At 44.8% G+C, this 14,240-nt stretch overlaps 1 protein-coding gene across 1 annotated transcript in view; it reads right to left on the reverse strand.

Moving 5' to 3' along the window:
* The window catches only part of RNF126 (ring finger protein 126), an 82,376-nt gene that overhangs the window by 14,762 nt on the left and 53,374 nt on the right, over positions 1-14,240 (reverse strand). Inside the window, exon 8 of the mRNA XM_040322084.1 lies at positions 5,234-5,349. Within this exon, the coding sequence (XP_040178018.1) occupies positions 5,234-5,349 (116 nt within the window). The remainder of the gene's footprint in view (positions 1-5,233; positions 5,350-14,240) is intronic.

A 14,240-nucleotide genomic window follows, 5' to 3' on the forward strand; every position in this document is an offset into this window, starting at 1 on the left:
GCTCCAAAAACCTCTAACCCCGGCAGAGCAACGCCACCAGAGCCGCAGACCAGCATCCCAGTCAAACCACACGGCGTAGCCCCACTGCAGATACTGATGGTACTTGACAGCCAGGAAGCTGTATCTAAGACCCCGTTGCAGACATATGTAATGCCATGCACCACCTGGTCCGCCATCAAGCAGACCGAGGAAGCCATTTGCAATCCAAATCACGGTGCAGCAATCTTGTCCATTTAGGACGTATCAGTGACCCCAGGGTCATGGCCAACAGTGGCCGCCATGCTGACCCCCATACCCTGAACAAGGGCCGGGCCTTGGATACCAGGGGGCCCCACGGGGGAAGATGTCCCTTATCAGGAAACATTCCGCAAAGGGACAACGGACAGCAATGCGATTTTTTGAAACGCTGTGGCCGTTCCCATTTTTAGCATGTAAACTTATCTAATAAGCTTGTAGGGAAAACCTCCCAGCGGTGCGGGCCAGCTTGTAGGACCCAAAAAGGGACTGACACCATAATGGATGCACTCGCCGTAACCCCCATTTTATTGGGGAGCCCGCACGCGGTAATAAGTGCTCCAACGAGCGCCTTCTAGCGCTGACCTGGACACGGAAGCAAGCGAGAACTGTTCCCCACAGTCCGAAGGTCCTGGGTTGCATCCTCTGACAGGTCAGAGCAGGGGACATCTGCCACAGCAAGGTCCAAGTCTGAATCAGAACTTTACCCCGAAGATGGTGGGGGAAGAGGGCCTTTTTACCCTCTTGCATCCGCACACCGCTTCTACCCTGGTAATAAAAAGGGACTCCAGGACCACCGACAAGGCGTCCATACGCACCCCAGGTACAGGGCACCGGTTGCCACCACAGGGATGTCAGGGAAAGAAAACGCCAGCTTCTGACGTCATTCAACCTGCACTTGCCTGACACCCATAGGGACCAGGGAAGACAGCAAAAACAAAACCCACCCCGGCTGCTCAGAGTGAGGGACCCCAGGGGACTCACCGCTCTGATCCAGGTGCTGCCAGCGCCGCTCTCCCCATATGCCTCCTAACAGGCATGGCCGCGGTGTATTCTAGTGCCTTAGGTGTTCTGCGCAGTTCGTGCCACTCAGAAAGGACATTTTCACCGCTAAAGGCAAAAGCCGAGCCGGGACTACAAGAAAATGGGCACCAGCAACCCCTATACAAAGCATGCGGTACTACAAGAAAATGGCGCCGGATGCCGCCAAAATTACCACTGAGCGCTTCTGAGGAAAAGCGAACACGCTAGGCCTCAGTGCGGAGGCCCCCCCATGGCACAAACATCACCCCCCACAGAGAGCAGACCTTGGGCACCCTGCACAGCCCCCAGCCAGGACCACCGGTCAGTAGATGAAGGTAAGGGACCCCCGGTCAGTACAGCAGGCCCAGCTCCACAGAGCATGGGAAGGGGGAAAGGACAGGGAGAGAGGAAAGGAAGGGTGGGAACCCCCTAAATCGACCTCCCCAGGAATGCCCAGCCGCACCACCCTGCCGGAGCAGGGAAACTGCTACTTACCCGTCCTGCGGCGACCGGCTGACGGCATCCCAGACAGAACCAACGTCCGCGCAGTTACGGCATGGCTGTCGGCCCGGCACACTGACACGGACATAGAGCCCGGTCATATGTGTGCCCTGGAGCATATAGCTCACCGGCCACCCCTGGAGCAACGGGGCATGTAGTGGATGGCCCAGTGCGTAGCTAAAAGGCCGGCACACGCTTCGAAGGCCGAACTGGGGGGGGGGGGGGGGGTATGACGACTACAAGGATCGAGGATCCAGCCCGCCACCCAGGCGGCAGTTGATAGTAGATCTCAGGATCAAAAGGGCAGAAAAAATTAAATAAAAATGTTTTAAAATCTTTAAAAATCCCCAGGCCACATGGGCCCAAAGAGCCATGTCATTCTCCTATGCTAGGCAGAAAAAAAAAAAAAAAAAAACTGAAGCTGCATGATGCAGGGAGAGGGGTTGTACCTAGAGGGACCGCCCCCAGGGCGGTACTGTACAGTTTAGATGTAGGTTTAACACTTAACATGCTTTTCTGCCTAGTCCTCTCCTAATAGAAGGCCAATACCCTAATGTCAAGAATAAGATGCTGTGTCTGTCCATGAACAGAAGAGAAATATAATGTTTGGGGAGTACCAATTAATTTTCTAGGGAAAAAAAAGATAACATGTGAGAACTTTCAAAAAAAAAAAAAAAATTGTCCCAGACAGTATAGAAAAAAGACAAACATCCCTGCGAACGCATATGAACATGGAATGAAAAAAAATGCACACAATCCAGCTTCATACACATACTGTCAACTATTGCTCATCTAGGTGGGATAGAACATCTTTATCTGATCACAATTTGCCTCCTAATGAGCCACTGTTAAAAGGTGTCTGCTGTCTGCATTCCCCAGACGATGTGCTTTTGACCACGAAACGTGTCGGGAGGACTCTACTGTCGCCCCATTTGCATGCAAGAGCTCTTTACTTCCAGCCAAATCACAGCTTCCAGTTCGTTCCTGGGGACCCATTCCATCCAAAGATACATCAACCAATTGGGCCTATGCTTCCTGCCAAGGATCGTTTTTTGACATCTGTCATATAAAGCCTTGATCGACCTCTTTTGGCATACGCCATCAGTGGTCAATAAGTTCCGGTAAGCCTGCACTTCTATCGGTGGTGGGACTGTCACGATATAGAAGTCACGTATTTTTCATTTATTCACTCACTTGAAGGATGTGTGGATGATGATGAATTTCGTTATACATATCCAATCATCATAACACTGAGTTTTGTTGGACCTTGTACTTCACTTGATATCACATTAGATGTATCAGACTATTTGCCAGGTTGGCACCGTTCTCTTCACCTAAAGGGACTTACACATGTTTATGATTTGTGTTTAACATTTATTAATGTTTTCTGGTGTCCGTTTATGAAGCAGTGAAGAGCGGTGATCCCAAGGATCACCAGTGATCACAGCCCATAAACAGTTTATGAAACAGTGATAATCGGGGGGAGAAGTGTTTGAACTTGTTCTCCTGCAGATTATCTCTACACACAGTGAAGTCTCATAGACTGACACAGAAACGGCCAGTTTATGAAGCTGTGATCTGAGCTCTTCACTGGTGATCTGTGTCAGAATTCACACTCCCTGATTCACCAGCTCAGAGCTGGTGAAGCGGGGAGTGAAGAGAGAATCCCAGGGGTTCTGAGGAGGAAGGAGGAAGATTTTTAACTTCCTTCAGCCCTGGTTCACACTGGGTACGATTTGGAACGATTTGAGATGCGATTTGACATGTCAAATCGCATCTCAAATCCGCGGCAATTGTCGGCAATGGCACTGTCCTAATCAGTGCGACGCCGCATCTGCGATTTCAAAAAGTAGTTCCTGTACTACTTTTTGCGATTTCGGGCCGCGATTTACATTAAATTGCGGCCAAAATCGCGGCCGCGATTTTGAATTCGCAGCAGTGTGAACCTAGGCTAAACCTGTGTGAAGTTGGCACCCCATATTTGTAAAATCTGAATAAAAATATTCCATTCGTTTGTGCTGGTTTGTGCCGCTAAAACGAGCATTTGTGCCGGTTTGGTTTCTGAGATATTAAACATTCAATTTAATGCAAGCCCCGCCCACTTTGCACCCCATGTTGCTGAATTTTTAAAAAAACGGCGCCATTCGTTTGTGCCGCGTTTGTGCTGGTTTGTGCCGCAAAAAGAAACGTTTGTGCCGCTTTGGTTCCAGAGATATTGAGCGGCACAAACGTTTCTTTTTGCGTCACAAACCATCACAAACGCGGCACAAACGAATGGCGCAGTTTTTTTAAAAATTCAGCAACATGGGGTGCAAAGTGGGCGGGGTTACAGAAAATATAACGCTCAATATCTCCGGAACCAAAACGGCACAAACGCGGCACAAACGAATGGCGCCGTTTTTTTTAAAAATTCAGCAACATGGGGTGCAAAGTGGGCAGGGTTACAGAAAATATAACGCTCAATATCTCCGGAACCAAAAAGGCACAAACGTTTCTTTTTGCGGCACAAACCAGCACAAACGCGGCACAAACGAATGGCGCAGTTTTTTTTTTAATTCAGCAACATGGGGTGCAAAGTGGGCGGGGCTTGCATTAAATTGAATGTTTAATATCTCAGAAACCAAACCTGCACAAACGCTCGTTTTAGCGGCACAAACCAGCACAAACGCGCCACAAACGAATGGTATATTTTTATTTCAGATTTTACAAACATGGGGTGCCAACTTCACACAGGTCTTCCTTCAACCTCGTTCAGACCCCCCAACACTGTAACCATGTCCCCCTGTAATTTTTATGTGTATACATATATATACATAAATATATATAATGTATACATGTACATATATATAATGTGTGTGTGTATATACATGTATATACAATGTGTGTGTGTATACATATATATATTATGCAGGGGGACTCGTTATTTTAATTACATTAACCACGTGTCTTTCAGTGAACTGAGCGGTGATAATTTATCACTGCTCAATAAACTGACATCTCCGTATTTCTGTGAATTTCTGGTCCGTTCTCCAGTGTTTGAAGCGTTGGAAGATCACTTCACTCCTCCAAGGGTGAAGCTATCTTCTCCGCTTCATAAACAGGCACCAGAGGAGAAAAATCTTCACCGTGAATGCCGGAGAAAAAAGCAGTGAATAGATTTCACTGCTTCATAAACGGACACCTCTGTGTGTTATTTTATTACACACAATATGGTATTTTGATACTCACTATATCATTTTAAGCGCTACACTTATGTATCCTTTTGCTGTCTGCATTCCAACCCTACTTCACATGGCTAAACATATGATAGACCAAGATTTTTTTCCTGAGAGCAGTCAGATGGTTATTGAATACCCAACTGCTCCCCTTTTTCCATCTGCACCTTTGGTGTGATTTCAGTTAAATAAAATTGGATTAGTTGAAAGGTTTTATTGCACATTTAGCAGTGCATAATGCAGTGATCACATGCAAATGTAGATGGGAGACATTCATATTTGAGCCATCATTTTCAAACTTGCACAGAAGACCGATAGACCAACTTTTGCTTAAATCCACAAAATATATATATCTTTTCCAATATACTTGTAAAGATCCCATTTCTAGTATATAAACCGGTAGGCTCACTAAATCTAAGTGAGGTCAGTTATTGTGCAAAATTTACCATAAAGGAAAAGCGATTGTTCCACATACTGACCTGCTCTAACCAGGGGATGATGCAATCATTGTGAAATAAGTGATTACAAGGCAGTTGTCGGACGTTTTCACCAACTGCATAGTCTTCTTTACACACTGGACACTCCAAAGCAGAACCTGGGGCCAGACACAATATGAACTGTTAGAATGACCAAACGTGTTAGGAGAACCCCACCCCCCCGCCCCAAAAAAAAAAACACACCCTCAAAAATCAATTTTTCAAACAAATTAAAAAACTATTTGCATTAATGGGTCCAATATTTGCTGATAAATCAGAAACAGGCTTTTGGAGAATGGCTAAATTTACTAATTCTTGTAACAGCAAGTAAAACAGTACCCAAGGAGGCCAAAATGTGTCCGACATGGCAAAAAGTATTGCTTCCCAATCCCAAAGTCTGTGTGCTAGCGGAAAGACCAATATCTACAACTGACTTGAAGCTTGACTCAAATTTACACCAGCGCTGGTGGTATTTTCTTCCACTCTACATGTCTCACTCACTTAACTATTAGAATCAGTCATAAGTTCAAAAGCTGAAGTTTAGCTCTACAGTTTTAGTAACATTACTTACCAGTAATGATGTAAGAGATGCAAATAACATGATTCCCCAAGACCCCTTTCACACTGGGGCGGAGGCGATGGTAAAGCCCGTTCTGAGGCCCGGTATAGCCGCCTTACGGCTTTGGCGCTTAGAAATCCCCTTAGCTTTCTCTCTTCTTCCCAGCAAAGAGGACAGGCTTCTGATTGGTCCACGCTGCCCATGTGACCGCACCGACCAATTAGAATGCTCGTAAGAAAAGAAAGCACTCACATTGCCTCATCCATAAATAGTTATGGAAATACAAAAAAGGAGGGTCCCAAAAGGTGACACAAGGCCGGACTTTGACGGCACAGTAAACAATAAGGATATTAGAAAAAATATTTATCAGCATATAGAAACATACATGGTAAAAAAGGGAACATGCGAAAAGATTTAAAAAAAAAAACCACATACATAAAAGATACATAGTATATGATGCAAGCCCTAGTACGTTAACGCGTTTCGTCGTTAAGCTTTGTCAGAATCAATTCGGGTTTCGCTGGTTGCAAGAAAAGGGAAAAAAAAATGGGTCTTACAATCTTGCAAAAGAGTCAATCTTGTTCAACATATAGTTAAAGAAGAAGTATTGTCCAATGTAGGAACAAAAAGTTGGCTCATAGATGGTGTAGAGCATCTCGCTCTCTCCCAGGGGGAAAACTTTACCATCAAACTAGTTTTTGAGGACAAAAGCACGGCTCTGAGTAGAATATGCTCTTGTGCTTGGGTATAAACGGAGTTTGCTTGTCTATTGGATAGGAATACTGTATCCATCTAAATTTTTGGACAACAAAAATATGGTTATCTCCTGCTTTTCGCTGTCATCCGTATGCACCACCCCGTTTGAGGCTATATGAGGATACTTCAATCTATGAGCCACTGGTTCCTATGAATCCTTGTCATGAGAATTGCTCTATGAGCCAACTTTTTTCCTAGATTGGACAATACTTTTTTAACTATATCTTGAATAAGATTGACTCTTTCGCAAGACAGTGAGACCTGTTTTCCTTTTCCTTGCAACCAACGAATCCCGAATGTGTCCGGGCGAAGGACATATACTATGTATCTTTATGTATATGGTTTTCAAATCCTTTTACATGTTCCCTTTTTTACCATGTTTCTATATCCCAATAAAATGTTTCCAATATCCTTATTGTTTACTGTGCCATCAAAGTCCAACCTTGGGTCACCTTATGGGACCCTCCTTTTTTGTATCTACAATTAGAATGCTCCTAAACGTACTTGTTAGCTGTTGCCCAGAAATCCCTCTCTTTCACTTGGAATGTCTGGTCTTACACAATTACTGTGTTGCAACAATGAAAATGTATGTCTGGAGTAACGTTGGTACCTGTATTGTAATTGCACAAATGTACAACACAAAAAAAAATAAAAATCATCAACTTAAAACATACAGTGTATGACTTGTATTCATAGGACCATGGGACGCAATCAAACTAAAGGGGCAACAACCTGGCAACTTTAAAAAACTGCCAACTGCCCCCAAAAAGTACAAAGAAGAAAAAAAAAATGCCCCCACACATTTTCCTACCTGCACCTTGTGTTTTCCATCTACATAACGTGCACTGATCATATAGATTTATGGTGTACACAGAGTCTATTGTACAGCAAGTCACACTCCTTTGAAATGTTTGTTTTAAACATGAGGCATGGCACTGCACAGGTTAATGCATGACCTCTGTCTGCAGTCTAACAACCAACCATTCCTGTGAAGTATGTACACCTCCCACAATCTTTCAGTCCAGTGCAGGTGCATCTGAAATCAAATTAACAGAGCCTACCAAGGTAGAAGAGATATGTTTGTTTCATAAAATGTGCATGCATTTGCGACACAGAAAAGAGAAACAGCTAGTCATGCATGTGATCCAGAACAAGAAGTTGCTTGTACCACTGGTGAATAGGAAAACGGTAGGAGGGTTATTATAGAGGGATAGGGGGAATCAATCAGCCATGAAACTGCATCTCCCATCAATGTCTATCTGCAGTCCATCTCCCATCAATGCAGGCCGATTAATGCCATGGTTAGCCTCAATAACCATCTGCAGCCTCACCATCTCTCAAAGCAGCCTGGCCGTCGTCTGTTTACTCGGCTCTCACACACAGAGTCCCGTCAAAAGGACTGGTCCGAGGCTGACATCAGATCCAAGCGGTAGTGCCTTATGAAGGTTGAAAAACTGGACCAAGTGGCCGCCTTGCAGATTTGCTCAGGAGATGCCCCGGCCTTTTCTGCCCATGATGCTGCCACTGCTCTGGTAGAATGAGGTAAAATACCCACCGGAGGTTCCAGTCCTAAAGAGATGTAGGCCTCTTTAATGGCTTGCTTTAACCATCTTCCCAGGGTACGCTTGGAAGCCTTACTGCCCTTGTTAGCACCTTCCATCAGGATGAATAGTGAAGGAGACTTCCTGATATTTTGTTACTTCTAGATACTTTAGAAGACACCTCCTGACTTCCAAAGTGTGGAAGGCTTCTTCCCCCGGACCCGAAGGACAGGGGCAAAAGGTAGGGCGAATGATCTCCTGTGTACGGTGAAATATTCATGATATTTTCGGCAGGAAAGCAGAGTCTGTCTTTAAGACTAGCCTATATGGTAGACATCTCATAAAAGGTTCTTTAATTGAAAGAGTTTGTAACTCACTTATTCTTCGAGCAGAAGTTAATGCTACCAGCAAAATAGTTTTGAGTGTCAAAAATTTTAAATGAAGACTCTTCTATAGGTTCAAACTGAGACTCGGTGAGAGCCTGAAGAACCAAAGACAAATCCCATTTGGGAAAACTAAGAATAGGTCTAGGCTTTACTTTTGCCATAGCCCTAAAGAATCGGATTATTGAAGGTTCCCTTGACAGGGTTTTTTCCAAAAAAAATAAATAAGGGAGCTACGTGCGTCTTGAGGGTACTTGCAGCTAAACCTTTCTCCAATCCTTTAGGAAATTCTAGAACCGAAATAGTATTACTAAAATTAAAGTTCTTGCTGGAACACCAGGTAGTATAGACTTTCCAGACATTAAAGTATATATCTCTGGTGACTTATTTTCTACTTGCCAGGAGGGTATTAATAAGGGTTTCTAATAATCCCCTTTCGTCTTAAGATTTGTTCTTAAGAAACCAGGCTGTTAGGTTGAGATAGAATCAGATTCTGCATCCAGATCCAGGCTGAGACAACAAATCTGCAACCTCCACTGGGGTTTTGCTGAAATGTTCATCAGGGTGCCAAACCAAGGCCTCTTTACCAGTAGGGGGCTATCAAGATTAGTTCTGTGGATTCCACTCTGAATTTTGCCAATACCCTTGGTACCAGTTGGAATGGGGGGAATGCGCAAGACAAAGGGAAGTCCCACTTGTGGGCCAACGCATTTATCCCGATCGCTTGATCCTGCCTCTGGAGAGAAGCAAGCCATGTCTGTATTTTCTTGTTTTGCAAAGAGGTCCACCTGAAGAAACCCCCACTTATCTGTGATTTTCTCAAATACCTCCTGGTTCAGAGACCACTCTGCTAGAGTGTTTTCCGTACCTTTCAGATGGACTGCAGATATAGAGGCCAAGCTGTTTTCTGCCCATCTCAGAATTTGATGAGCTAGCTCCATCAATGTCCTGCTTCTTGTACCCCCTTGTTTTGTTAAATATATTACTGCTGTCATGTTGTCTGATAATATTTGTACATGTTGTTTCTTTAGGGTTAGCTGAAAAAAAAGAGAAGACTTAGCTGTATAGCCTTCAACTCCCTTCAATTCGAGGATCTCCTTGCCTCTGACATTGACCAGACTCCTTGAGTTGTCTGTTCTTCCAGGTGGGCTCCCCACCCCCATGCACTCGCATCCGTTGTTACTTGGTGAGTTACTGGAAGGTTCCAAAGACGCCCCTTCGAGATGTTTTTTTGTCTTTGGTCCTATTTTGATTTTTTTTTCTAGGGGTTCCTGATAGGACCAATTCTTCAGGATGTCTGCCTGCAGAGGACGGGCATGAAATCTGGCCCCTGAACCAAAGGAATTGCCGCTGTCAAGAGACCGAGAGTGGACATGGCTTGCCTCACTGAGATCTGAGTCGCATTGTAAGAGCTTTCAGAACTGTCTGCATTTTTTCTATCTTCTCTTGGGGAAGAAAAATTCTGTTTTACTGAATCTCTCGTAGCCCAAGAACCTCAACCTTTGGGATGGTAGAAGATTGGATTTTTGGAGGTTGAGAAGCCAAACCCCTTAGGTGTGCGTGGGTTATTTGCAGATTGACCTCCACCTGAAAACAGAGGAGGACATGGCTCCCCAAATCAACACAGACTGTGGAAACTTCACACTGGACTGGACATCTTGCAGTGTGGGCCTCTCCATTGTTCCTCCATACTCTGGCACCTTGGTTTCCAAATGAGATGCAAAATTTGCTCTCATTAGAAAAGAGGACTTTGGACCACTGAGCAACAGACCAGGTGTGTTTTTCTTTAGCCCAGGTAAGACGCTTTTGACGTTATTTGTTGTTCAGGAGTGGCTTGACAAGAGGAATACGACATTTGAAAGCCATTTCCAGGATCTGGCTGTGTGTGGTGGCTCTTGATGTGCTGACTCCAGACTCAGTCCACTCCTTGTGAAAGTCCAACACTTTTGAATGGCCTTTTCCTGACAATCCTCTCCAGGCTGTGGTCATCCCTGCTGCTTGTGCACCTTTTTCTTCCACACTTTTCCCTTCCACATAAATTTCTATTAATGTGCTTTGATACAGCACTTTGGGACAATCCAACTTCTTTTGCAATTACCTTTTGAGGCTTTCCCTCCTAATGGAGGGTGTCAATGATGGTTTTCTGCACAACTGTCAGGTCAGCAACCTTTCCCACGATTGTGATTCCTACTGAACTAGACTGAGAGACCATTTAAAGGCTCAGGAACGCTTTGCATGTGTTATGGCTTAATTAGCTGATTAGAGTGGGACACTTTGAGACTAGAATATTGCACCTTTTCACAATATTAGTTTTCCGAGATTGTGGATTTTCATAAGCTGTAAGCCATAATCATCTCAATGACAAATCACGACTGGAATTATCTTGCTTTGTATGTAAGGAGTCTATCTCATATATTAGTTTCACATTTTAAGATACATTAGCAAAATAAAATGAACTTTTGCACAATATTTCAAATTTTTCAAGTATCCCCTGTACGCCAAAGATAATTTCTGATTTACTGCAAGCATTTTTCATAATGGATTCTTTAACTGAAAATGTATGTAATTTGCATATAATGTCCCTTGGTCTCTCTGCATTCTGTATAGGGCAAGATGGAAAGCGGTGTACCCGATCAATCTCAACACCTTCCGACACAGAGTTGCCCATTATCTGGTGAAATAGCTCTTGAACGGTTGGTAACAGTTCGGATGCCCGAATTGTTTCCGGTAAACCTTTAATGCAAATATTTTGTCTGCGGTCCCTGTTTTCGTAGTCCACCGCTTGCTGGCATGACTGCTCCACAGCAGATATCAACTGCTGAATGTCTGTCTTACTGGGAAGGGCCCTAAGGAGCGCTCTAGGCCCTCTGCGCCCCCCCCCCCCACAACCTTAGACACAGGTCATCTCCACACTGCACTGGATTGGGGCTCACTGTTCGTACTTGTATTTGTGCTGCAGATACTCCTCCAGGGAAACCTGACCTAAACAAAGTCCCTCCCCCTCCAGCACCCACACTATCTTTCTTAAACACTGGAGAGCCCCTGCTCACTGCATGCAGGTCCCCACTGGGAGCCAGTTCTACTGACACTGCCATCCTGTCCCCACCGGGTATGTCAGTTCATCATGATCATGTACCTGGTGCACCTTTAAAGCGATCCTCTGCATCCTGTCACTCCAGGCTCAATGACACTCTCCCCTGCGCCACGCCGTCCCATTTTGGGAGTCAGCCAGTCCTTCTTCCGTACTGGAGTGCCCTGACCAGATGCTAGGTTGCCACTTCCAGGTACTGTTCTCCCCCTTCCTAGCACAGGGGATCCTCGATCAGTGCCTTGAATACCCGGGGCCGGTGTCATTGATCCACCGCCGGCTTTAGCTGCATCACGCAATTGCTTCCCCTCCTCCCGTCTGGCGTCCCATCTCAACCGCACATGGGAAGAGATAAGCACGGATAGCTCCTGTTTGCTGCTGTGCGCTGCTTGCCTACGTGTCGGCAAGTCAAAGCTGGAGGTCCGCTCCATCACCAGCCATTCACAGCTTGTCTCATCACCCGGGGGAGGGTAAGGAAGTGAGGAGCGTTACTCAGCAGTCCACTCTCACATCCTCCATTCAGGCTTTCTGGGGCAAACATTGCACATCCAATTTCCTGACTACCCATTAAATTCTTGGAGGCCCCGTAGCAGTGGAAATGCTCACAAAATTACCACATTTTGGAGAGTAAACACCAAGGTATTTAACCACTTGTCCACTGGGCACTTAAACCCTCACGATTAGAGCACAAGTCACATGTCAAAGAAAGATTAGGTAAGAAGATGTTCCGACTTCAATGAGATTCAATGGGCTGAAGTAAGATCAATGTTGGACCAAAGTAGTGCAGGAACCTTTTTCAAAGACAGACCGACGTGTCGGACAAGTGTTTTTTTGTTTTCAGGTTTAAAAACACATCCTTTAAGACAAAGGCATAATAATGAGCCAGTATACTATCTCATTATGAAATACTTAAAGAGAAGCGTTTGCAGTGGCCCCAGCACACTGAGGGACTGGCGACATGTTTTCTGGAGTTATTTCCGGGTTCAGCGCGGTGATTGGCTGAAGCCGCGATGACGCATGCGCACGGGAGCCGCTGGTCATGGCAAGCTGCTGAAGAAATGGCACGAGCGAGCAGTTTATTCAGTGCGCATGTGCCGGTGACGTAGGCACAAGAGTATATGCTAAATGTCTCCTGTGCAGGTTTACAAGATATTTACAGTACCTACCGGTAAGCCTTATTAAAGGCTTACCGGTAGGTACAAGTGGTGCAACAGGGTTTACAACCACTTGAAGACGGCCCTCATAGGGAACCATTTATACACGTAATGCGACTCGAGCCCCAATGTTGGAGTGGTTGTCGTACCAGTGTGAACCCAGCCTTATAGTCTACAAGCTATGGTGCTAATCATTGAAAAATTACCACACCTGATGTACTGATGGCCTATCTAATTTATTGAGACACTGACAAAGTTACATAGTTAGGATAAAAAAAAAAAAAAAAAAAAAAAAAAATTCATCTAGTTAAAAAAAAAAAGATAGAAATAAAAATACAAACCCATATACACAATTCTTCACCCACAGTTGATCCAGAGGAAGGCGAAAAACCCCAGCAAAGTATGCTCCAATTTGCTACAGCAGGGGAAAAAATTCCTCCCGATCCCAAATTGGATTTTCCCTGGATCAACTTTACCTATTAATGTAAATTTAGGAAAGAATCCAGGTCTTTTTAAAGCAATCTACTGAGCTTGGCAGAACCACCTCTGGACCGAGTCTATTCCACATTTTCACAGCACTTACGGTGAAGAAACCTTTCTGTATTTGCAGATGAAATACTTTTTCCTTTAGACGTAGAGTGTGCCCCCTTGTCCTCTGTGAGGACCTTAAAGTGAACAACACCAAGTTCACTAATGGACCACTAATGTATTTGTACATGTTAATCATATCCCCCCCCCCCCCCTTAAGCTACTCTTAAAGCGGGGGTTCACCCCAAAAAAAAATTTAATTAGATCTAGCATACCAATGATACTAAGGACATTTATTTTCGGGAGGTTTTTTTTTTTTCTTCTCTGTACATACCTTTATATCCTGATTTTGTCCAGGGGTTCCGTGTTCCGATGACTGCGGAACTGGGCGTTCCTATCGTTCGGTTCGATGATTGACGGCTTGTGAAACAGGTCCCCTGTCGCACAACGCGCGTCAACAGATTTCCGGAAATAGCCGAGCTGCGAGTCGGCACTATACGGCGCCTGCGTAGTCAGCTCTACACGGCGGGCGCAGGCATCGTATAGTGCCGACGCGCAGCTCGGCTATCTTCGGGAATCTGGTGGCGCGCGTTGTGCGACAGGGGACCTGTTTCACAAGCCGTCAATCATCGAACCGAAGGATAGGAACGCCCAGTCCCGCAGTCATCGGAACGCGGAAGCCCTGGACAAAAATCAGGATATAAAAAGGTATGTACAGAGGGAAAAAAAATAAAAATTACCTGCCAAAAGTATATGTACTTAGTATGCTGGCTCTAATGTTAAAAATTTGTTTTTAGGGTGAACCTCCACTTTAAGAGGGAATAGACTTGGTTCCTCTTGGTTTCGGTTATAAAATTTAGCAAATTTGAAATTTTTCTTCATAAATTTTTGGCCCAAATTTATACTGCTACATATCTTTGGTAAAAATAAGTACAAATTGGTGAATATTATTTGGTCTTTGTGAAAGTTATAGCGTCCACAAGCTATGGTGCCAATATCTG

This window comes from Rana temporaria, chromosome 1, assembly GCF_905171775.1.
Source record: "Rana temporaria chromosome 1, aRanTem1.1, whole genome shotgun sequence".
Classification (NCBI taxonomy): domain Eukaryota; kingdom Metazoa; phylum Chordata; class Amphibia; order Anura; family Ranidae; genus Rana; species Rana temporaria.